This window comes from Crinia signifera, chromosome 4 (assembly GCF_055691185.1).
Source record: "Crinia signifera chromosome 4, ASM5569118v1, whole genome shotgun sequence".
NCBI lineage: Eukaryota > Metazoa > Chordata > Amphibia > Anura > Myobatrachidae > Crinia > Crinia signifera.
In genome coordinates this window covers 311891455-311917992 of record NC_139220.1, presented here as the reverse complement: position 1 = coordinate 311917992, position 26538 = coordinate 311891455, and the positions used below count along the sequence as shown (strand labels likewise).

General features: G+C 45.7%; 2 protein-coding genes across 6 annotated transcripts; both read left to right on the top strand.

Annotated features, from left to right (window-relative positions):
- Positions 1 to 2213: 2213 nt before the first annotated feature.
- On the top strand, positions 2214 to 20335 carry NAT16 (N-acetyltransferase 16 (putative)). Of its 2 annotated transcripts, none has more exons than XM_083185463.1 (4): positions 2214 to 2340; positions 10745 to 11088; positions 14163 to 14387; positions 14555 to 20335. In XM_083185463.1, exons 2-4 carry the CDS (start codon positions 10891 to 10893, stop codon positions 15104 to 15106), a joined length of 975 nt encoding a protein of 324 aa, XP_083041589.1. In that variant the 5' UTR covers positions 2214 to 2340; positions 10745 to 10890; the 3' UTR covers positions 15107 to 20335. The 2 variants fall into 2 exon arrangements, with proteins under 2 accessions (XP_083041589.1, XP_083041588.1); XM_083185462.1 differs by having other exon boundaries at positions 2219 to 2365.
- Positions 20336 to 20481: 146 nt separating this feature from the next.
- On the top strand, positions 20482 to 26355 carry LOC146075825 (uncharacterized). 4 transcript variants are annotated; one of them, XM_083185460.1, is made up of 2 exons: positions 20482 to 24169; positions 24230 to 26355. In XM_083185460.1, exons 1-2 carry the CDS (start codon positions 23829 to 23831, stop codon positions 24897 to 24899), a joined length of 1011 nt encoding a protein of 336 aa, XP_083041586.1. In that variant the 5' UTR covers positions 20482 to 23828; the 3' UTR covers positions 24900 to 26355. The 4 variants fall into 4 exon arrangements, with proteins under 4 accessions (XP_083041586.1, XP_083041585.1, XP_083041587.1 ...); XM_083185459.1 differs by having other exon boundaries at positions 20482 to 24429; positions 24460 to 26355; XM_083185461.1 differs by having other exon boundaries at positions 20482 to 24649; positions 24740 to 26355.
- Positions 26356 to 26538: the final 183 nt, after the last annotated feature.

Sequence of the window (26538 nt, the reverse complement as noted above, 5' to 3'; positions counted from 1 at the left end):
AGCACGTTTTGCATGAACCTAATTTTGCGGTGGATCAGGCTGCCTGGCAGGGTGTAACTTTCCGGCATGCCAGTCTTCCATGCCAGCCTCTGATTCCCCTTCCTGCACCACATTTGCAAAATTGTAAATGTACTGACCTGGGTAGGGTCAGGTGGATTCCGCTGCGCGGTGCCAGGCGGAATCTCGTCGTATGCAGCGAATATTCTCTGGCGCAGTGTAGAAATCTCCTCTCATCTCTACTGTCATTAGACTTTGCTCTGAGCCTGCAGGCCTGGCGCTGACCTTGTGCCAGCCTGTACGCCCGTGTTGGCAGCACCATCCTGTGTTTGTGTCACCCAGCGGCTTTGTCGCACACTGTGGTGTCACTGTGGAAATCTGTGTCGCTATATAGCTGCACCACTTTCCATAGAACAGTTTTGTGACAGCCTAAGCCCTGTTATACAGAAGGGTTGGCAAAAGGTGCCCATTACGTGGGCATGAGGGCTACTGTTATTCTACTAGGTTTTCTACTGTACAGTGACAATAGGTCAATACCAGAAGATCGAAATGCTCAAAGGTCGATATTGAAAAAGGTAGACATGGGAATGGTTGACACGTGAAAAGGTTGACTATTATTATTCTAGGATTTATTTTGTTCATTTTTTTAACTCTTTATTTGTTCAGGTGTCGACTTTGACACAAGCAAGTGAAAAAACTCACATTGACGTTTTCATACTGCACGTTTTTTCCAGTGTCGACCTTTTGGTGTCAACCTGGACATTCTGTACCTTATAGACCACATGCATTCTACATCTGTTACATATCTGTCTGTTATTTGTCTGTGTGTATGCAGTCGGACAATGCCAGGTGGCTTGATTGGGTCCAGATTAGGTTCACTGCCACTAAGACCCCCAATCCCGACCCTGTGGGGGTCCCAGGAACCCAAAATGGGTCCTTCCACTGGACGGATTTAAATGACACCAGGCAGCCACCTCCTGAGTCTGTTGGAAGAGCTGGAAAACAAGAGAAGGTTAGAATGAATTTTGCCTGAATTGAACCCTTACCCTAAAGGCCCCCATACACTAACCCCACGGAGAAGTCACCTACCATCTCCCTTGAACTCCCCATGCAGCTTCATATAAGATACACGGTACGCAGTCTCCTTTTGCATAGCCCTTGTGATCTCCAGTTCTGATCCGATGTGTGTGGGGGACCGTGTATCGGAACAGAATCAGGTTAACAACAGGCATCGTAATCGGGTGAAAATGGCCCAAATCGCACTTATGAATGGGCACCGTTAGGCCTGTCACCCTATCCCTAAATCTCTGGTATCTGAACCCTGGAATATTGCTAGGCAATGGCATGCTACACAGCTGGCAAACTATATATAGCAGCATCTACAGTATATAGCGTCGCAGGCACTTAACCTACAATTATCCCTCCAGTGAACACAATCAGATTACATTTGGACTGGAGTTGACTCATTTTGAACGTATGTGGGCTGGGCACCCATTAATATCTATACATCCCTCCATGGAGGGGGGCAATGAGAAAGCGGAGAGGGGTAGAGGGGTCAGTGCCGACAGGCGGTATTTCATGCGCTACCCCATCCACTGTGGCGAGGCACCGCACAGAAGCACGGCGAGCGCAGCGATACACTGATACGGTGCCCATGTCGAAATTCGGGACAAAAAACGTGAAAAACTCATTTTGACCGATTGACTGTCAACCTTCCCATTGTCGACCTGTTTCATGTGTCCACTAATGTATGTCGACCATCATACAGTCGAGCTATGACCCGTACCCCTCTCCACAGTTGCAATTCACTGAGTGGGCACCTTGTTGAAGGACAGACAGAACAGTCTTTCTACCCCCCCCCCCCCCCCCTCCCTGCTTTGCCTGGTACAGACATCCTCTCAATTGTCCGCTGGCAGAGGGGGCCGTGGGAGCATCACATCCCATCACCCTGGGGGACAAGTGCCAGATGAATGCACCTCTTCTTCCCCTTGCCCATTTCTCAGTCCTCCCTTCACAGCCGAGCATCTCTCCCTCTTCCCATGTGCCATCTGTATGCCCGTCCCTATCAGGCATCCTCTCTGGAAGCTGGCAAAAATCACTGGATGTGGGAGGGATGGAGGGAGAGAGAGATGGAGGAGGGTGGGGGGACTGAGCGAGAAAGGAGGGGGGGTCTGCTGTTCTTTCTTCCATACAGGAGGGGGGGGGGGAGGGGAGCCGAAAAGGGATTTCTGATTGGGGAGGGCACAGCAGGATGATATAGGCAGACTGATGCACAGAGAGAGAGAGAGAGAGAGAGAAGGACATAGGAGGAATACCAGGGACAGCTGCAGCTCCGAAACGCCGGTAACTCTCCTTGGTCCTACACACCGTGAGTGCTGAGATGCCCGTTGTACATCTGTGCCCTGATGCCTGTGTATTAGGGGGAGGTCTGTGTATTAGAGGGGGTGAGAGCTCGGTGCCTTTGTATTAGGAGACTGGATGCTGTACATGTGCATGCTGTAACAGATATGGTATAACTGATGGATGAGACGCTGTTGCTTTATATGGACACCTGTCAGTATAATGGAGCGTAGCACTGAGGCAGCCATAGATGTGTCCTGTGTCCCCCCCCCTTCCTCCCCTGTGCAGATCCCTAGCTGATGGACGATCCCTAGCTGATGGAACTGCTACTGTGCATTGTGGCTACTGCCCTAGTGTCCTTAGTCTGTCCCTTCACCCCCTCCCCCCCTGTGCTGCAAACAATAGGTGTCTGTATATTAGGGTAACTGGGTGATGACTCGTACCATGGGGTCTATGTAATAAACCTGGAGAGATAAACTACCTGCCAACCAGCTCTTAACTGTCATTTTTAAAACATTTAGGAGCCGGTGCTTTATCGCTCTCCACGTTATCTCTATTCACGGCTTAGTAAATAGGCCCCTTAATCACCAAGGGCCACATGACTCCATTAGAGGCATAGGGGGGCTCGGAGAGAGAGATCAAGTGGATTTAGGGAATGTCAGCTCCTAACTGCCACGATACAGTCTGTGTTTGAGAATTGAGGGTTAGGTGCTGGTTGACTGGTATTTTATCTCAATCTACTTTATCTCCCTCCAGTGCTCAGTACATAGACTCCATTATCATTCAAGAGATGCAAGAATCCCATGCATGCTCTATATGCTGATTCAGTATGCATGCAACTGCGTCAGTTTGGGGGGGGGAGGTTGGCAGTGCCCAAATGCTTAAGGAGGGGAAGATGGTGGGGTCTGCGGGAGTGGGGGTGGTCCCTGCTAGAATTATGCACATTGCTGCTTCTGGTTCTGCATCACAATTTGCGGCAAGATCATTTCAAGGAGATACACGGGTGGTGGGGGTCACACATTGGGGGGGGGGGGGGCATCTTTTCTAACCATAGAAATATAAAAAGGCCTTGATTTATGGTCCCAGACATGATATCACACACACACCACACATACAGCATCCTCACACTATGCAGCACAGAGTATATCAGGAGATGAGGGATGTGTCAGTGAGGACAGGGCTGCATGTGACAGGGGCAGTGACATGATGTGAGAAGGGGAATGGAGGCAGCAGGAAGCCACAGACTGAGAGTTATATAGTGGGAGGTGCAGGGTCCCCAGCAGCTCAGAGTATATTAGGAGATGTAGATAAGCATGAAAAACAGTGCCACTGTATTTATTTTTTTTGTCATCAAACATGTATATAAAAATCAATAACATTTTACTAAAATACAAAAATACATAATTATATCTAAAAATGATGATATACTGTAGTCAGGAAAGCTAGTAATTGGTCCAGGCCCCTCTCCTGGTTACAGAGAGTCCTGTTCCTATAGCGGACCTTGCTAATGATTGTATATATATATATATATATAAATATATATATAAATATATATATATATATATATATAAAAAGATGAAGAAAGAACGGACGGCACTCACGGGTTTAAATCCAAAAAGCAAACTTTAGTGCAGGTGTCGAGGCTTCTATGCCTCTTTTTCAAGGTGTGAACAAAAAGTTCACACCTTGAAAAAGAGGCATAGAAGCCTCGAAACCTCGGTTTATGTGACACCTGCACTAAAGTTTGCTTTTTGGATTTAAACCCGTGAGTGCCGCCCGTTCTTTCTTCATCTTTGTACCTAACTTGCATTGGGAAGGCAACACGGTCCCTCGCAGCCGACATCCAGAGTGCCGACCGACCTTTGTATTTATATATATATGTATATATATAGTCTCTGTGACCGGACGTCTGCCCTCACTCTGGCAATGCACTTCGGTTGCACATATAGCGGATTCTGGTCTCACGGGACCTGGCCATTAGGGGATTCCGTCAGTTACCACCCATTCCTGACTCCACCCACTACAAAGCAGTCATCTTTGTCATCAGAAGATGAGTGATGTGTCAGTGAGGACTGGGCTGCATGTGACAGGGGCAGTGGCATGATGTGAGGAGGGGAATGGATGCAGCAGGAAGCCACAGACTGAGAGTTATATAGTGGGAGGAGCAGGGTCCCCAGCAGCACAGAGTATATCAGGAGATGAGTGATGTGTCAGTGGGGACAGGGCTGCATGTGACAGTGACATGATGTGAGGAGGGGAATGGGGGCAGCAGGAAGCCACAGACTGAGAGTTATATAGTGGGTGGTGCAGGGTCCCTAGCAGCACAGAGTATATCAGGAGATGAGTGATGTGTCAGTGAGGACAGGGCTGCAGTGACATGATGTGAGGAGGGGAATGGGGGCAGCAGGAAGCCACAGACTGAGAGTTATATAGTGGGAGGAGCAGGGTCCCCAGCAGCACAGAGTATATCAGGAGATGAGTGATGTGTCAGTGAGGACAGGGCTGCATGTGACAGGGGCAGTGACATGATGTGAGGAGGGGAATGGAAGCAGCAGGAAGCCACAGACTGAGTTATATAGTGGGAGGAGCAGGGTCCCCAGCAGCACAGAGTATATCAGGAGATGAGTGATGTGTCAGTGAGTACAGGGTTGTATGTAACAGGGGCATTGACAAGATGTGAGGAGGGGAATGGGGTCAGCAGGAAGCCACAGACTGAGAGTTATATAGTGGGAGGAGCAGGGTCCCCCCAGCAGCACAGAGTATATCAGGAGATGAGTGATGTGTCAGTGAGTACAGGGTTGTATGTGACAGGGGCATTGACAAGATGTGAGGAGGGGAATGGGGTCAGCAGGTAGCCACAGACTGAGAGTTATATAGTGGGAGGAGCTGGGTCCCCCAGCAGCACAGAGTATATCAGGAGATGAGTGATGTATCTGTGAGGACAGGGCTGCATGTGACAGGGGCATTGACATGATGTGAGGAGGGGAATGGGGTCAGCAGGAAGCCACAGACTGAGAGTTATATAGTGGGAGGAGCTGGGTCCTCCAGCAGCACAGAGTATATCAGGAGATGAGTGATGTGTCAGTGAGGACAGGGCTGCATGTGACAGGGGCAGTGACATGATGTGAGGAGGGGAATGGAGGCAGCAGGAAGCCACAGACTGAGAGTTATATAGTGGGAGGAGCAGGGTGCCCAGCAGCACAGAGTATATCAGGAGATGAGTGATGTGTCAGTGAGGACAGGGATGTATGTGACAGGGACAGTGACATGATGTGAGGAGGGGAATGGGGGCAGCAGGAAGCCACAGACTCCAGGGATATCAGACATACTGTGTAGCTTTTTTACCAAGATTCCTTAATTGCCTTTTTATTGTAAAATTGCCCAGTTTACACATAGAAACTTGTTACTTAGTGCATTAAGATGGTGGCACAGACCTTTGATAGAATGAGCTGGTTGGATCTGGCTAGTGTCAGCTGGCTCCTGCAATGTTCCTAGTATTTGGTTCTAGAGAGTGACACGTAGAATAGAGGTGTATATATAAAGAGGCTGTTTTAGTTTATTGGGTGTCTGCAGATCATACTGTTTTTACCCACTCTACGAGAGCATCCACCAATCAGGGTTCTCCATTCTCTACCTGTCTCTCAGCCTGCAACCAGACATAGAAACATAGAATTTGACGGCAGATCAGAACCACTTGGCCCATCTAGTCCGCCCCTTTTTTAAACATGTTACCTCAAACCATATTTGATCCTTATTTTTTTGTAAGGATATCAATAAGCCTATCCCAGGCATGAGTGAATGGCTATCAGCATGCTGATGTGGATAGCTGGAGCTATCCACCAATCAGAGTGCAGCATTCTCTCCACGCCTCCCAGTCTGCAGCCAGACAGAGAATGGCTTTTAGCATACTGATTGGTGCATGGCTGGAGCTATCCACCAATCAGAGTGCACCACAGATATTCACGTTATGGAAGCAGGTGGAAAGACCACAGGAGGAGCAGGGTATGATTTTTTTACATTGCATCCCTTGAATGTTATATTTAAACATTTATTTCTTAGTGTTAATGATACTGAACATTGGTTTTTGAGTGGTATTTACTGTAAATGGATTTTGTTTTAGATATGAGAGTTGTGTCCTAATAATCAAAATCCCAAGTTAAATTTAGTATCACAATCTGGTACATTATTGCAGCCTGCGCTACATTCCCGGATCTGCGTGCCCCCACCTGCCACCATCTGGACAATATAACCCCAAATGCTGAAGGTGAAATCATGCGCATTGTGGCACAAAAATGATGAGGACGGAGCATTTTCACTGCAACTGAGTATTTTTCAATGTTCACAAGTGTCCCTGTGGTTCTTGGCACACATGCCAGCACTGAATGTTCCCTTCCCTGCATTATTCAGTGAGGTGTCTGCCTTCTTCTGCAGACCTCGGTCACGATTCCCTAATTGGTTTTCAGTGTCTGCTGGTACGGGAGGCGCAGTCGCAGGGTGAGATGTGATATCTAGGTTACAGAGCGGTGACGCCGTTATCTACTGTACAAGCTTATTTATTCATCACTTTAGGTGAAGCTATATATAGAGTTTATACAGTGATATGTGCAGCTGCTCCTCTGGGGTGAGAGCTATCCTGTAGGAATCTATTTCTGTGAATTCTCATACTAACTGTCTTTTCCATTCCTGCTGTAATTCTAATGCACTCGCCGTCTACAGCTGTTCCTCATAGTGGCCTGTACTGTATGCCATTAATTCCTCCAATGCCACTTATTCTGTGTCACTCATCTCAGTCATTATCCCTGGTGCCACCCCTTCCATCACTCATCTCAGTCACTATCCCCCAGTCCAACCCCTTCCATCACTTATCTCAGTGACTATCCCCCAGTACCACCCTTTCCATCACTCATCTCAGTGACTATCCCCCAGTACCACCCTTTCCATCACTCATCTCAGTCATTATCCCTGATGCCACCCCTTCCATCACTCATCTCATTTAATTATCCCCGGTGCCACCCCTTCCATCACCCGTCTCAGTCATTATCCCCTGTGCCACCCCTTCCATCTCTCATCTCAGTCATTATCCCTGATGCCACCCCTTCCATTACTTATCGCAGTCATTATCCCCTGCGCCACCACTTCCTTAACTCATCTCAGTCATTATCCCCTGTGCCACCACTTCCATCACTCATCTCAGTCATTATCCCCTGTGCCACCACTTCCATCACTCAACTCAGTCATTGGTTGTGCCACCCCTTCCATCACTCATCTCTATCACTATCCCTTGTTCCCATCCTTCCATCATTCATCTCAGTCTTTATCCCCTGTGCCACCCCTTCCATCACTCCCCTGTGCCACCCCTTCCATCACTCATCTCAGCCATTATCCTCTGTGCCACCACTTCCATCACTCATCTCAGTCATTATTCATGATGCCACCCCTTCCATCACTCATCTCAGTCATTATCCCCAGTGCCACCCATTCCATCACTCATCTCAGTCATTATCCCTGATGCCACCCCTTCCATCACTCATCTCAGTCATTATCCCTGATGCCACCCCTTCCATCACTCATCTCAGTCATTATCCCCGGTGCCACACCTTCCATCACTCATCTAAATCATTATCCCCTGTGCCACCCCTTCCATCAGTCATCTCAGTCATTATCCCTGGTGCCACCCCTTCCATCAGTCATCTCAGTCATTATCCCCGGTGCCACCCCTTCCATCACCCGTCTCAGTCATTTTCTCCTGTGCCACCACTACCATCACTCATCTCAGTCATTATCCCTGATGCCACCCCTTCCATCACTCATCTCAGTCATTATCCCCGGTGCCACACCTTCCATCACTCATCTAAGTCATTATCCCCTGTGCCACCCCTTCCATCACCCGTCTCAGTCATTATCCCCTGTGCCACCCCTTCCATCACTCATCTCAGTCATTATCCCTGATGCCACCCCTTCCATCACTCATCTCAGTCATTATCCCCTGTGCCACCCCTTCCATCACTCATCTCAGTCATTATCCCTGATGCCACCCCTTCCATCACTCATCTCAGTCACTATCCCTCGGTGCCACTCCTTCCATCACTCATGTCAATTATCCCCTGTGCCACCCCTTCCATCACTCGTCTCAGTCATTATCCCCTGTGCCACCCCTTCCATGACTCATCTCAGTCATTATCCCCTGTGCCACCCCTTCCATTCTCATCTCAGTCATTATCCCTGATGCCACCCCTTCCATTACTCATCGCAGTCATTATCCCCTGTGCCACCACTTCCATCACTCATCTCATTCATTATCCCCTGTGCCACCACTTCCATCACTCATCTCAGTCATTATCCCCTGTGCCACCCCTTCTATCACTCATCTCAGTCACTATCCCCTGTTCCCATCCTTCCATCATTCAACTCAGCCATTATCCCCGGTGCCTCACCTTCCATCACTTATCTCAGTCACTATCCCCGGTGCCACCCCTTCTATCACTCATCTCAGTCACTATCTCCTGTGCCACCCCTTCCATCACTCATCTCAGTTGCTATCCCCTGTGACCCCTTTTCCATCACTTATCTCAGTCACTTCCCCCTACGCCACCCCTTCCATCACTCATCTCAGTCACTATCCCCTGTGCCACCCCTTCCATCACTCATCTCAGCCTTTATCCCCAGTGCCACACCTTCCATCACTTATCTCAGTCACTATCCCCTGTGCCCCTTCTTCTATCAGTCATCCCTCTATCACTCACGCCTCCCATCGCTTATCTATCACTCATTACTTCATCCCATGTGTCATTCCACCCATCACTCATCTGTCACTCACTCATCCATCATTCATCTCTCGCTCACTCTTTCCATCACTCATTCCTTCTGTCACTTACCTCCATCACTTATCCCCTCTGCAAGCCTGAAAATCATGCCACAGACACTATTGTACCTTTATAATATCTTTATTATTGCATATTCATATAGAGGTCACCATAAATTGGGCATCAGCTCCATTCTGTCATTGTTTGGCATCCGTTTGGCAAGTCTGAGTTTTTTAGCGGGCTTCCTCAGCCAGCGATTTCTGTTCTGCATCAGTAAAGATGATAACATCATGATAAGTGGCAACGTCAATCTTAGAACTGTTTGAGCGGTAAATGGGGATGTGATGTAGCATACGGGAGCAGCAGCAAGCAAACAAAAAGAATCAAAATTTTGTGCCAGCCGCCTTCTGCACAAGCCACCGCTAAACTACTAAACTAGGAATTACTCACTCACCTCTATCGGATGAGGAGTGTCATGGGTGCAGACCAGTGGTGGAAGTTGATGGTTGTAAATCCAGGTGCAAATATTATTGGGCCCCCATCCTTCACCCCAATCCAACTTCTCAATATACAACATGGCAGTGGGTGACAGGGAGAGGTAGAGGATGACAGTCAGAGGCAGAGGGAGACAGAGTGTGACAGGGAATAATAGTGGTGGTATAACAGGAAGGTGGTAACAGGGGCATCAGTGGGCCCCTTGGTCCTTAGCTGCCTTGGTGGATTACATCTGCTGCACCCAATGGTGTAGAGAGGGGGGGAGGGGAGCAGGTACTTTTTATCTGGTCCTGGATCCCACTCCCCCCCCCCCCCCTCCCAGTTGCAGGGAGCCGGCAGCTGGTTAGAAAGACATCCTGTTATCTCTCCCTCTGTGCATGACTGTGATGATGAACCCGCCTGCCACTCAGGACCCAGCAACCCGTTGGCCTGGCCACGCCCCCTGGCTGCACCAATGGTAGTTCTGTCTCTGGTGCAGATCACTTAAACACTAAAATAAATAAAGACACTAAGATGTAGATGTTGGCAGAGAGACTGTTAAATATTTCATTAATTACAAATTATTATTAATTGGGATGTTAAGAATGTACAGTATGGTGGCAAAGAAAGGATGGTAACTACTCACCTTCTAAACTTGACTACCCACCTGTTTGGGGGATGATAATGTCCTCCGTTGTGGTGGTACAGCCTACTACCAGTCAAGGAAGGGAGGGAATCTCAACTAAAACATTTATGCCGGTACTGGTGACCTGCCGTTCTTTCCCACCGCAAATAGTCAACATCAAGACCACGAACTTCAACCAAAGGAGAGGGAGGGTGAGAGGCCAGGAAGCAGAGAGTTTTTGGCCTAGAAAACCATCCCCTGAGTAAGCACATAACCACAGTACGCCCCCTACTCTATCATAAACTACTCACAATGATCAGTGCCCATGCCAGTCTCATCCAAGAGGTTTAAACCAACTATTTTCTTATCTAACTATTCGGTTTCTCTTTAGTAAAAAATGTTTTGACTATTAAAATAAATAAGGAGTAGACACATTATTTGATGTAAACTTTGTCCTCCACCTCCATCTCTCTTTGAATCTTGAGATACTTTTTTTTTATCATAGATCACCTGTGACATCTATCCAAGTGTCTCCAGTTCCTCTGGTTCCTTCCGATTCTGCGACTCACCCATATTCGTGAACTCCATCTTCGCTTCCGTGGCTCCATCTTGCTCTCTCCCAGTCTTCAACGGCTCCAGTAGCCCCACCACATGAAGCTTGAGGCGATACCTGGTGCCCCCCAGAATGGGGAGTTAGAATTTGTCTTGGCCACGGAGAAGGATTTTGAAGAGGTTTTGTCTATGTCTCATGGCATCTACGGAGGGCTGGACTACCTTCCAAGTCGATACCACAGCTGGGTCAACGAGAAGGACAGGATGGTTGTTCTAGCCAAGAAGGGAGGAGATGTTGTAAGGAAATTTAATGATTGGCAGATGTACATTCTCATCTGTGTTCTATGATCCATTGAGCTTTCTCTTCTGTCTTTCATGGTCTTCCCAACCATAGCACTGTGATCAGTTTGGCTTAACTATCTCGAGCCCCATTACTTTCGCTATCTTCTAACTCAAAAGCTGCCCACAGTAATTTCCAAAGCAACCATTGAGCGAATTTTTTTTAACGTCATTACATTATAATAAATATAAATTCCAAATTATTATTTTTTTTACATATGTTTTACGCAAATATCACAATGGTGCTATGCGTTTGGAATGTTTGGGGTCAGCTTAAAACTATGACATCTACCCATAGCATGGCCATCACCATTATCTTTCTGACTCACCTGTGAGAACATTGTGTGGCATCTGAATGTGGACACTAACCTTAATGCTCAGACAGTAGCCGACATTTCCAGAACCTCTATTGGATTAACTCCTTCTCATTCTAATCACTGTAAGATTACCAGGATTTGATTGCTAACCTCTCAAGAGATCAGTTGAGCATTGTCCTAATGGAATTATCGCTTGAGAGAGACATAATGATATATTGTATTATTGTATTATAGAGTCTTTCATAAGTAGATTCCAGATATTTCGGCTCCTCTGAGTTTTGTATTATGCTGATGATTTTACCTGTTGTTGAAATTCGATTTAATTTTTCTTCATGTATTTTTAATTAGTATCTGAATGGCTCACAGACAATGTCTAGGTTGGCAGCTAGGTAGGCTGTCGATAGGTGGATATCAAAAGATCGACAGATTGACAGTGACAAAAAGGTCAACATATGAAAAAGTTGACGTGCTTTTTTGAGGGATTTTTAAATTTTTTTTTTATAGCTTCATACTTTACCATTCACGTGTACAAATGACACAGAGAAGGGACATGGTACACTTACTGAGTGTCCGCATGCTCAGGTGTCAACGCAGACACCAACGAAAACATGAAAAACACATGTCCATTTTTTCTTGTGTCAACTTTATTCATACTGACCTTTTGCTTGGCCTACCTTTACCTTTACCTTACCTTTAGCCAATGTCGACCTAGGCATTGTATGTCAGCTATACCACGCAACTTTTAATTTACTGTTGGGTGACATAATATAGATACTGGTTACATGTCTCATTTGGTATGCTGGGGATAGTGCATGCTGTATGCAAATGTGGGGAACCAGTGTGTTTGGGTATGCTGGGAGCTACAATATAATCACCCAGGGGATGGGGAAGATGGGGGTGGTAGCGAGTATAATATGGGCTGTGGGCTTACTTAGCCATACAGACCCTGCATTTGCATATATCATGCTGTGTTTCTGTAAGCTCTGTCCTGAGCAAATTAAACTCAGGTCCTGCTATGCACGTCTGCTACAAACTCCAGTAATAACAGAAAATGAGACTGTGTGACCAGTATAATGTGTCCCTCTTCGCCGAGAAGGAGAATGGTGTCACGACGCAGAAAATTAAACAAATATAATTAATTTTCTCCCTAGGTCAACATTTGGCAAAGGAATGTGTAGAACAATTTTTGAAAGCTCGCCAGAGGCTGTGCACGGCAATGTTAACCAACATACAATGAGCTGAAAGTGCAGTCATCGTTATAGTGGAAGCAGCCATCTTGTGTGGTGGGGACGTGCAAGTATTCATGGATATAAGAAAGACAGCCTATCGCTTCACTAGGAATTAGTGGCAGTACATCCCTGTCAGGGGCAAATGCAGGATTGCTGGGGTTGATCAAATGCTTTGGGAACAAAGCAAAAAAATATATATAATAATAACTTGGATATTGATAGAATAGAAAATCATAATTTTAGGAAATGTAATAAATGTGTTAAAAAATTGAATAGTAGTAGTAGTAATAATAATAATAATAATAATAATAATAATAATAATAATAATAACAACAAGTGTTATTAATAATAATATTAATAATAATAATAATAAAATAATAGTAATAATAATAACAACACAATAATAATAGAATAATAAAATATTGATGATAAAATAATAAAAGTAATAATAATAGTAATAATAATAACAACACAATAATAATAAAATAATAATAAAATATTGATGATAAAAGTAATAATAATAGTAATAAGAAAATATTAATTATAATAATAATAATAATAATAACACAAAAAGTAATACAATAATAAAATAATTATTATGATAAAATATTAAAATAATAATAATATAATAGTACTAATAAAATTATAATTACAATAATTAAAAATAATAATGATAGAATAATAATAATAATAATAATTCATCATCATCATCATCATATAATAATAGTAATAGTAGTAGTAATATTATTATTACTATTATTAATAATAATCATAATCATCATCATCATAATTAAAAAAACAATAGTATTATTAATAATAATAATAATAATAATAATAATTTAAAAACTAAGCTGTCAATTAATGACAAAATTAAAAACCTACATAATTGTCAAGCTCCATTACATCAATCCCTCCTTTCTGACCACCCCAACCAAATGAATACAATGCTTTTGCAAATGTATATATCTTTTCATAATTAATAGATATCTCCCCTCGCAGCCATTTAATGTTTAATAGTTGCACACTTAATGCTTCACATCTGAATTCTGAATATTCTTTTTTCCCTTCAAGTCATGGAAAAATACTACAGATAAAATAAAATAAATAATATACTTGAGTCAAAATATATATATATATATATATAAAAAACAAAACAATCCACTAGAGACAAAATTAATGTAAAAATAATTTACGTCAAAGATGAATATTCTAATTGTAAATTGTTGATGCCACCACTAATGTGAGGTTCCTTATAGCTTTTTACTGCTTCAGAAGGGATTATGGGGTTTCTGGGCAATAAAAAGCCCCCCACCCCTCCTCCTTTTTTTTTTAAATGCACCCCTGTGTGTTGTCACTAGCTCCTAGTAAAATGATACCTCCCCTCTGGGTAGGTCAGAGGTGGACTATACTGTGTTGGAGGGATAGAGCAAGAAAGCCTAGGCAGGTTCTGGGCATGGAACCCCTAATGTTTTATCTTCAATCTCAGATTGGCCTCCTCTCTATGTTTGTGGTGGATGGAGGGGAGACCGCACTTCTGGAGGGGCTCCGTGTGGCACCATGGGAGCGAGGCAGAGGCGTTGCTGGAGTGCTGCAAAGGTTCTGTTGCCAACTGGTGAAGCACCGATACCCAAGTGTGGGAGTAATGAGGTTGACAAGAGATGACAAGCTGACTGCAAAGGAGCTGAACAAATATAGAGTCATTGCAAAGCAGGTATGGTGGGGTGAGAGTAGATGGCGGTCGTGTTTGGGTAGGACACGCCGTATTTATAATTACTGTAATAAATATGTGAAAAGTGAAATGTTTAACAGTATTTTTCTCTTTTTTTCTGCCCTTTCCTCCTTTGTCCATATCAACATCTCTCCTCCGTCCTTACACAGGGCATACTGCTTGTCCGTTTTAATGCACCTGACCTTTCCTCTCGTTTATCTTCCATCTCACTGCCCCCTGGGCCATCTCGCCCACCTCCACCCATCCTCCTGTCTCCTGACGAAGTCCACGGAGTGTTCCTGGAGCGGGGAGGCCTGCTGAAGGATCTTCTGCCCAACCAAACTCTCATCCAGGACTGGCAACCGTTCCAGGCCATGCCCGACAACTATGACCTGGTACGCCGCAAGTCCATTCGCTGGATGACGGATGATAGAGTCCGGCCGCGGGTGGCTTCTCTCTGCACCCCACCATTTCCTGTCCCAGCTGGGCCTCTCTGCTTCTACCTCAACATCGATGTTTTTGGTTCTGGTTTGCGAGGGGCCCAAGAGCAATTGCTTTCCCATCTGGCTGCTCATGTTCCCTTACTGCCGGGGGATGTAAAATGTCAGCTCTTCTTGCCCCCTAATATGTGGAGGTCCATGGCTGAGTTTTGCACCTCCACGCTAGGTTTGCATCTGGAAAAAGGCTATACAGAGCAATATCTACTAGAGGCCGATATATAGAGGGACCATGTCCTCATATGCACAATGAGGGCAGCCAATGCCCTTGTACTAACCACTATCTGTAGCTGGGCCCACTCATACACCTCACCCTTCCATCATTACTACCCCCGGCTATACTGTATGTCTACCCACTCCCAACAGAACTAATTCCTACATCAAGTCTAGCAACCTGTATATACAGCAATGGTTTACAGGTTGCTAGGCGACACACTATTGTGCAAAGGTATATATATATATATATATATATATATATATATATATATATATATATATAGACACATGCACATGCATATATATTTATATACACACACACACACACACACTACAGAGAAGAGGCCTTTCCCATCATGCTTTGTTGCTAAGATTGCACTATATGTGTGCGGGTATGTGTGTACTATGTGTATATATATAGAGCGCTGTTACTGTTATGCCGTTCCGTCATTTTGACGGGCTGGTAACATATATATATATATATATATATATATGCACACATACACATATACCACAAAAACGGGGAGTGTGAAGAGTAATAAGGGTGGGTAGGGAGTTTGTGTGACAGAATATATTTATATATATATATTTATTGTACTTTTTACAGAATGAGGGTGAGGGTATTGTACTGTGTATATATACGTACACATAAGCATTTTCTAGTGTATATGCAGATAGTTAGGTGTAATATTTAGCTGTATATGAAGAATAGGTATGCAAAGATTTGCACTGCACAAACCCACATTAAGGTGTGCCTGCTTGACTAGACACATCGGTGGGCCCCGCGCTTTGGGCGGAGCCAATATACCAGCCGACAGAGTCAGCAAAGGCTCAGCAATGCAGCTGAGATGCGACTGCTCTCTGTACTAAAGTGACAAATAAATATTGGTTCATCCCAGAGAATGGGCGTCACCACTGTGTTTGCACTTGTGGTGCCCTCTAATATACTAAGAGGTTTAATTAAGAATTTTATAATGTCCACTAAAGGCTATATACCATAAGAGAGCGTGGGCAGAGGGACAGTATGGCTACTATTCTATGGAATATACATATAGTCACCATTGGATGTCACTAATGTCACCTTAGTAAATATATCCTGCCAGGATCCCACTGACTGGGGAACTAGAGCGTGCTTACGGATTTTACATGAAATAATCCATATACTTTACTGCTATGAATGGAAGTCAATGTTCCCCTGGCAGTACGCCCACTGTATTGACTTCTGTACACTGAACGGATTATTCAGTCTTCCTGTCATTGCTAATTCTCTTTACTCCACTGTTTGCCAATGACAGCCGCCATCTTGCCCTTGGGCAGATGGGGACACTTGACCAGAGATCGCATGTGTGGCCAAATTGATCTTATGTGGTGTAATTAGAGTACCACCTCCCAACTGATGAATCACATTCGGCATTAGTCCCAATACACGCCGGAATATTCCGGATCTTCTACAGATCAGGAATAGTGGTCATCATGCCTAGACCAGGTGGGAAGCTATTTGGCAGAAGTTGGGTCCTAAGACTGGCCAATTAATCTGACACAACTTGGCCTTGTATAAACAATGGGCCTGCTTCTGAGTCGGACTTGGGCGCAAGCGGAGACGTGGCTGGAATCTTGCGGGCATCCGCAAACAGTGCACGCGCCCTAGAAAGTGCTTGCCACCTGCTCACGCGACCAAGCCACACGGCGGCACGTGGACGGGGTGTGCGAGAACGAACTGACTGATAGATGCCTTTTTTGGGGGTGCCAACTGGGCGGCAACTATGCGATTGCACGAAAATGATTGGTCTTTTAAAAGGGTGGTGGGGGGGCGTTATTTGGGGTATACGCCGGCTCCATGCTGGTTCCCAGCTTACGTACGGACGGAGATAAGCATTGTCCAAATGGAAGATGAACCTGACTCAGAAACAGCCCCAATATACCTACCAGTACATGAAAAATGACACTAATGATCTTACTGTCCTTCTGTCTATGTACTAACAACTTTCCCCAGTTATCTCATGAGAGGACAGGCAACCGGTGCACCTTATTTGCATACTACTGCCGCAGACAAGGAGGTCATCAGACTGAATGACAGGCTCACTCTGACCGAGCTCCCGATCCTGCCACGGGGCAGTTATGGAGCCTACTGTCAGTGCTACAGCACGATGACTGCAAGTATCAGTATCTCTGTGACAGAGAGTGAAACGCGTTGCTATTGTGGTATTTTTTATTGTCTGTTTCCTCTTTGTTTGTTTGCTAAGCTGTTATCAGGCCAAGGTTACACTACTGAAAGTGCACTCTTACCTATTATATCCCTTAAAAGAAATCACCCTGCCCTTTGCCCCCTTCCCCGGAGCCCCAGGAGCGGCCTCTTCACCACCATTTTCCCTACAGCTCTGCTTTTAAGAGGCTGCATGACCACACAGACCACTAAAAAGCCACCTGCATGCAGTTCACAGCTTCCTATTGGCCTTCCTGCCCACACCCATTTCAGCGGCCATTTTGAACTTGGCAAGTAAATCCTTATTTAGGAGCACTGGGAAAACTGGGGTCTCTGGTGACGGGAGCTTAGAGTAGGTGATTCTTTTGTCCTATTGCTCCCTACCTACATTAGGAATGCTGCTTTAAATCCCCATACACTCCTCCTGCATCCTAGGTACATGAGACTATGCTATCCGCTGACCGTACCCCGAGGAAGCCAATAATAGACCCGGCGTTCCTTGATTTTCCTTACAGCTTAAGGTGATGTTCATTCTCGTTTGTCTGCGATATCCTTCCACGCAGCCTTACACACGTTATATGTAAATACCTTCTAAACATTTGCCTGCATATGCACTTACTGTAAAAATACTGTGGCCCCTCCCCCTTTTTTGCTACACAGTGCCCAATAACTCTATCTACTTCCTGCTGACCCGCAACCAATCCCTACAGTTCTAACACCTTGTGTACGCACTTGCTGTAACACCTAAAGAACTTCCTGTAAAATGTGAAAACAGTGCCCACCCGCCCCCGCGCTTATGCGCTTCACACCTCGTAGTACCGACGTCATCCTAAAAAAAAAATGTTTATATTATCGCTAAGTTTGAATTATTAACAAACATTGAGATTAAAAAGCATTTTTCGTGTCTTTCTTTTTGGTGCAGAGGAGTAACGGTAAAGGGGAAACATATGGGGCCTGATTCAGGGATGTATGCAAATGTGAATGCGTACGCGCATCGGCGGCCGCACCAATCTAATACTGTGCGCACAAGGCCACAGCGTCTTTTGCGGACCACGGAAGTTCACGCCGCATGGGGGTGCTCCCCTTTCTACCGCAAATGGGATCATAGTCAGTGACTGACACACACACACACGGAAAATCAGTGCATAGCGCTTGCGATTTTGAACGCGCCTGCCATACATGGACCCTGACTATCAAACGGTTTGCAGATCGTCGTAAGACCAGCTCAAGACATTAGTCCATCAACTGCTAAAAAAAAATCGAATTTGCATACAACTTTGAACCAGGCCCAATGTTAAGACAATGGATATATTAATGCGAGGGGAAGTGGAGGGGTGTGTGTGTGTGGGGGGGTTGCTCTAAACCAGTGGTAGCCAACCCTAGCCCTCGAGAGCTACCAACAGTTCACATTTTCCAGACAACCTAGCTGCTGCACAGCTGCACTCATTAATCACTGACACATTTTAAAAGATCCACAGATGGAGCTAATTAGCTCACTTGTGATTCTGTGAGGAGACCTGCAAAACATGCACTGTTGGTAGCTCTCGAGGACTAGGGTTGGCTACCCCAGCTCTAAACAATGCATTCTTTGGGGGTCTGGAATTGCTGAGTGCAGAGGCTCTTATATATAATTCAATTGCAGTGTAATTATGCAGTAAATGTTTTTATGTCAACTTAATCAGCTACTGTACTAGAGTAGGGGTTAAACAGCCAAAATTAAGGGAATCGCTACAGATGGGTTACCCTTTATACTATTCAGTGACTGAGTGACAGAAACTTCATGCAGTTCACCTGCTACTGCACAGGTTCTCAAAGTCGGTTCTCACACGGTGCATGTTTTCCAGGTCTCCTCACAGAATCACAGGTGAAATAATAAGCTCCACCTGTGGCTCTTTTCAAATGTGTCAGTGAGTAATGAGTGCACCTGTCGGGTGACCTGGAAAACGTAAACTGTGTGGGGTCCTGAGGACCGACTTTGAGAACCACTGAACTACTGTAATCACCACTGGGATAACCAGTGTCTACGCCTGGGGTAGCCAACTCCAGTCCTCGAGAGCTACCAACAGTGCATGTTTTCCAGATCTCCTCACAGAATCACAAGTGAAGTAATTAGCTCCCCCTGTGGATCTTTTAAAATGTGTCAGTGAGTAGCGAGTGCACCTGTGCAGCAGCTAGGTTGTCTGGAAAATGTGAACTGTTGGTAGCTCTCGAGGACTGGAGTTGGCTACCACTGCTCTAGGCTGTCCTAACATCACTGTTATGTACAAATACAGTTGGGTGCTCATTTATCAACGGCTGATAAACCTCATTGTGAGTGATAAAAACTGTTGCATGTGATATCTAACGATTCAGCCAATCAGCTCCCAAATGTCATGTGTTCAGCTCTCAACTGTCATGTGTTTAAAAAAAGGACAGTTGTGAGCGGATTGACTGGAGAACTATTTATTATTCACAATGAGTTTTATCACTCGTTGATAAATTGGCCCCTTGATCTTCTCCAATGTCCTCTCCAGTAAATCAGCAATTCCTGAGGTGGCCACTCAAGGTAAACTTATACACCAGTAATCCAGGAAAGGGTCAAAGGGTTAATACCACACATTCCTTGAATTAGTGGTGTTTACAATGCTAGTGATAGGCAGAGATATATTAAGCTTTGGATATTGATACAATGGAGATTGATAAATCACCAACCAATCAGCTCCTAGCATTCATTTTTCAAACCCAGCCAGTGACATGGCAGTTGATTGGCTGGTATGTTATCAATGATTGGCTGGTATGTTATCACTCTTCATTAAAAAAAATTTCAAGCTTAGTACATGTGGCCCATAATAATGTCTTAAAGAGGTTGAACCACTGTTAGTTATCTCTCTAGCTCTTTCTCAGCATAGGAAAAAAATGAAATATCTATGCAGAAAACGTTTTTTCCAATTGTAGCCTGCAGGTGGCACTGTTTCCATTCCTCTTTACAGAGAGATTTTACTGCTGCCTGGAAGACTTTGCAACAGTGACACCTGCAGTTTACAATATGTTCTGCACTTTGGAAAAAAAAAATGGTTATGGTTAAAAACAATTGAAGTTACCAAAATGATACGTTGCTGAAATTTTTTGGCCGCACACTGTCAGATCTTATTGTCCGGCTATGTGACCACAAGATGACAAATAGAAGTTTTTCAGCTGTTGCCAAACAGTTCAATCTAAATAATGATTTTAAAAAAATCTTTAATGACTTAAATGTAAAAAAAAAAAAGTCTGTAATTAGTTCCCATTTTATTAGATGCCACAATAATCCTCAGCAATGCACAATTTAAATACAACATCCCGATTTTCCGGCTACGAAAAAAATAAATAAACGAAACAGCTAGTAGAAACTCAAATGTGGGGGTATCCTATTGGCTGCGAACATTTTGGGGCTATCCAATTAAAGCCCCCTTTTTTTGCGAGAAAAACGTCCCTTTTTGGAGATTACAGATGGGATCTAATATATGTTACCAAGCCAGTGAGTTATCGCGACTTCAAGCGCTGGTTATTGGGGATTATACTTTGCATGCCTCATTTACCTGCCGCAGCTAATTGGATACAGGCCTTTGGGGGTTATTTATTAAAGCACAGAGAGGGATAAAGTACTAGCCAATCAGTTTCTTCCTTACATTTTGCAGGCTGTGTTTGAAAAATTTCAAGAGCTGATTTGTTGGTAATTTATTTCTCACAATTGTATCTCTTGCCAAGCTTTAATAAATACCCCCCTAAACATACAAGGTAAATTTGATAATACTAATCAGTATCATTCCCCTTAGGGCTAAAATAAATGTTTTACTCAGTATCATTCACCATAGAGCTAAAAGGAAATGTTTTACTGAAACAAACAAGCCAACAAAAATGAAAGTAAAAAGCTTAAAATTATACACACAAAAAAAAAAATCATAGGGGTATATTTAGTACCTACCGTAATTGGATCTATGTACTAAAGCGGGGGGAGAGAAAGTATCAGCCAAACAGCTGCTAACTGTCATTTTTCAAACACAGTCTGTAATATTATAGTTAAGAGCTGATTGGCTAGTACTTGTCCACTGTATCTTTCTCCAAGACTTAGTAAGTAGACCCCTATTCTCTGTGGTGGGCTAGGGGTGATTATGATGTCCCACAATGTCTTTGCACAGTCTATCAGAGCCCAGAAGTAAAACCATTACATAATTGGGTCAATTCAATGTGCAATTTCGATTCCTCAGTGGGCCTTTTGTACTAGCTGTATGTATACAGTACAGCTGGGGTAGCAAACTCCAGTCCTCGACAGCTACCAACAGTTAATGTTTTCCAGATCTCCTCACAGAATCGCAAGTGAATTAATTAGCTCCACCTTTGGATCTTTTAAAATGTGTGAGTGAGTAAAATGTGAACTGTTGGTAGCTCTAGAGCAGGGGTGGGGAACCTTCGGCCCTCCAGATGTTGTTAAACTACACATCCCAGAATACCTTGCAACAGTTTTAGCATGGCCAAATAGCAAAACTGTACCAGAGCATGCTGGGATGTGTGGTTCAACAACAGCTGGAGGGCCGAAGGTTTCCCATCCCTGCTCTAGAGGACTGGAGTCGGCTACCACTGCAGTACAGTATATCACTTACTGTAGATGACTTTTTATCCGAAGCACTGCAGCGCCATCTTGTGGTCTAGTGCGGTCTTTGCTGACCAGAAAACAAGAGAATTTGAACTATTTTAGAGCCAGCATAATGTTTTTAAAAAAAGGCACTTTACGGATGTCAAAAGGGGGACTTAGAACAAAACTAGGGTTCAGCACAAATAAAACAGATCATCTTTTATCACGAATACATCTGATGTGCTCATTTCTGGTGTATGGATTTTGGTACATTTCTGCTTTTTCTGCTTATTTTCAAATTGCAATCATTTTGGCCCAGATGTATCAAGCTTCAAAAAGTGATAAAGCCGGGAGTGATAAATAATCAGCCAATCAGCTCCTGCCTGACATTATTCAAACCCAGACTGTAACATAAAAGTTAGGAGCTGATTGGCTGGCGGTTTATCACTCTCCATTTGGTCACTTTTTGAAGCTTTATACATCTGGCCTTTAGGCTGAAGAGGTTCAGAGGTTCCTAAAAATATAAATAAATAAAAGATAGAGGTACAGAGCGCAATTTAAAATTGGAAATGTACTCAGGGTTGCCGACTTGTTCTGTCTCCTCTTCGGGAGAAGCCCAGAGAGGAGACTTCCAGCTGCAGTTCGGGGGGCGGGGCTTGAGCTTTACATCGTTAAGCCCCACCCCCAGGATGAAAAAAAAAAACAATTCACAGATCTCCGTGGAGGGGGGCGGGGCTAAAATGACACGATTGTGGACATTTTAGGTCCCCTCCTCTGAGACCCACGGATTGCCGCATTTAAATCCAAAGGAATGGGGGAAGACGCCGCAATCAGGGGGGTGTGAGTGTGTGGCGGGGGGGTCCCCCAGAATCCGGGAGGTTTGCCCACCTTTCCGGGGGGCCGGGAGGAGGACCCGATTTTCGGGATCCTCCCGCCCATTCCGGGAGGGTAGGCAACCCTGAACTTACTGTATATATACCTCTATACTGTGCGCTGCATGTATAGCCAGTTCAAGGCCCTGATTCAGGTTGATTCTCTCCCTTGCCTGTTCCCGCAGGGGAGCGGTGTTTTGCGTCTACACATATGCATAGTCAGTTATGCGAACAGCCATCAGTGCGAGCGGGGGGGGGGGGGCGTGGGTTTGGGAACCCCCAGCAGGGGGCGGGCATCTGAGGATGTCAGCTGGCTACCCGCTTCCCGTACAGGCACTCGCAGATGTAAGACACCAAAGAGGTGCCTTAGATTTGCGAAGGCTTGAAAATTCGTGAGATGGTTAGCGGGAGGGGGGATGGGTGGCTGTGCGGCAGGTGGTGACTGGTGGACTTGCAAATTTGCGAGTCAACCTGAATAAGGGCCCAAGAGCACAGAATTCACGGGCACCCGGGGGGGGGGGGGGGGAGGGGGGGTATCAGGTGTTTTGTGCAAGAGAGGCACTAGATGGCACCCAATGGAGAAATTCAAATGTTGATCCATTCATACCTATTTCTGCGCCCATATGTCCGTGTTGGGAACCGAACCCTTTGACAAGATTTAAAGCGTGTGGCGGAAGCACAAGAATGCACACGATAAGACAGGTATGGTTGTCACGTCAAAGACCGCCCCACTGAGCAGATTTTGGCAAGAAATGACGGCGATTTTCTAATTGGGCGTGGCTCAGTTACTGCAGGTATGGGCGCTCCCGATTCTCACACTGTACAAATTGAAACACCAGACACGATAATTGGTTTCCGACAAAAACCCTTGGGATCAGCCCGTATCCAAATACTGAAAAAATGCCTATTACTGTCCCATAGAAAAATATCAATAACTTTTAAAATGTTAGTAATGATTACTGCATTTAAATAACAAATTTTGTTAAGTTTGGGGTGCACAAAAACAAAAAGGTTAAATTTGGGTCAATTTGAGGCCTGTAAATACCTGTAACACCCACCTGCAATATGGAAAACATTTTCAATTCATGCAGCACCCTATATTCCTGTCCCAGCCACACAGCACCCCCATTTACTATACCTGTCCCATCCACACAGCACCCCCATATACCTGTCCTATCCATACAGCACAGCCATTACCTGTTCCATACATACAGTACCCTAAATACCTGTCTCATATACACAGCACCCCCATGTACCTGTCCTATCCGTACAGCACCCCCATATACCTGTCCTGTCCATACAGCACCCCCATGTACCTGTCCTGTCCATACAGCACCCCCATATACCTGTCCCATCCACACAGCACCTCCATATACCTGTCCCATCCACACAGCACCCCCATGTACCTGTCCTATCCACACAGCACCCCCATATACCTGTCCAATCCATACAGCACCCCCATATACCTGTCCCATCCACACAGCACCTCCATATACCTGTCCTATCCACACAGCACCCCCATATACCTGTCCCATCCACACAGCATCTCCATATACCTGTCCCATCCACACAGCACCCCCATATACCTGTCCCATCCACACAGCACCCCCATATACCTGTCCCATCCACACAGCACCTCCATATACCTGTCCTATCCACACAGCACCTCCATATACCTGTCCTATCCACACAGCACCCCCATATACCTGTCCCATCCACACAGCACCTCCATATACCTGTCACATCCACACAGCACCCCCATATACCTGTCCTATCCACACAGCACCCCCATATACCTGTCCCATCCACACAGCACCTCCATATACCTGTCCTATCCACACAGCACCCCCATATACCTGTCCCATCCACACAGCACCTCCATATACCTGTCCTATCCACACAGCACCCCCATATACCTGTCCTATCCACACAGCACCTCCATATACCTATCCTTTCCACACAGCACCTCCATATACCTGTCCCATCCACACAGCACCCCCATATACCTGTCCCATCCCTACAGCACCCCCATATACCTGTCCTATCCACACAGCACCCCTATATACCTGTCCTATCCACACAGCACCCATCATCTCATATCGTATTGTTGCACATGATCTGGTCCAAGACCAGTGACATCACTGGTGACATCACCATCTGTGTCTGCATTAATAGTCCCTACTAAGTACAAAGGGGTCTATCCTATTAGGTCCGAAGGGTGCGAGGTACCATCGGGTACTGTTTTCATGCATTTAAATGTTGGAAACGGCACCCGATTCAGCCCAAAACTCGCAGCCTTCGCTGGGCCGAATTCGTTTAAAATTACTTGCGCCCCTGTGGAGGGGCGAGTGCTTTTAAGCGAATTCAGCCCGCTGTAAAGTGCGCCCGGTGTTGTGATGATTCGCACTCGTGAATCATCCACACCCAATAGGATTGACCGCTTGGTGTTTTGTCTAGGTCATGGGAGAGGGCTTTTCTGGCTTAATATTGTTTTTTAAAGTGTCTTGAAGGTGCCCATACACGGTGCAATTAACAGGTGCGATGGGCTGCAACGCACAATGGGCATATCACCCTGTATGGGCGGCATTAGAGGCCTGATTCTGGCTTACCGGGTCCCAGAGTGCCCGCCCTGCCGAAACCCCCCCTGCCGCCGTATCCCCTTGCAAACATTCAAGGGGATGTGTTATGGAAACACTTCCCCTCGCATGTTCCCACAGCAGGAGAAATCCTCCCCCCTCCTTCTTACTGTGTCCTGCCCCTGTTTTTCACCTGCCACGCTGCTCCTGGCCACAGTGATCAGAGACAGCCTATCTGATCACTGTGGCTAGGAGCGGCATGGCAGAAAGATAGTAAACTCTCTGCACTGTCCCGCTAACTGCCCTCCCCGTCCGCCCTCCCGTACTGCTCTTTATGCTGATGCATATAGCAGGCAGCCCCACCCACGGGGAGCCTGGAATAGATAGACAGCAGCGCAAGCTTGCAAGCTGGAAGGGCAGGGTGGAAGGGCTCCACTCTGACACTGCGTCCTCACACAGACAGCCCGAGAGCGCTCCCCCTTCCACCCTGCCTGCTGCCCTTCCAGGTTGCTGCTGTCTACCTATTCCAGGCTCCCTGTAGCCCGGTGTAAGTTGCAGTGTACCTGCGCCCCAGTGGCGCCTGCTCCCCCTCGCCACCGCTGGGGCTGCGGAGCCTTCCTTACGCCACTGATCAAATGATTTCTCTTGGGCTCGTAAATATAAGTCAGTAGAGACTGACTTACATTAGCGGGCGCTGGGACGAAGACAGGGCAAGCGGCTGAGGTCATGTGGCCTCAGCATGCCGCCCGTGGCACACTTTGTCCCGCCCGCATGTGCATGGGAACGCCCAGCATTATAATAGGGACACCCATCATGAAACACTAGGCGTTCCCATGTCCCTTCGCCGCCACCGCCCCCTCCACGCTGCAAAGGCCGGGTGACAGTGTCTATCGCACATGCGCACACACAAACCCCGACCATTGGGGATGTGATATAAAGAAGGCTCTCCATGTTTCTATTCCCACACGGACCACTGGGTGTCAGTGTGACACAGAATAGCCTCTAAGAGTGTAAACCAGACATGTCCAACGTTGGCCCTCCAGATGTTTTGAAACTACACATCCCAGCATGCTATGCAATAGTTTTAGCATACTCTAATAGCAAAACGGTGGCAAAGCATGCTGGGATGTGTAGTTTCACAACATCTGAAGGGCCAACATTGGACATGCCTGGTGTAAACCATGGGTCCTCAAACTGCG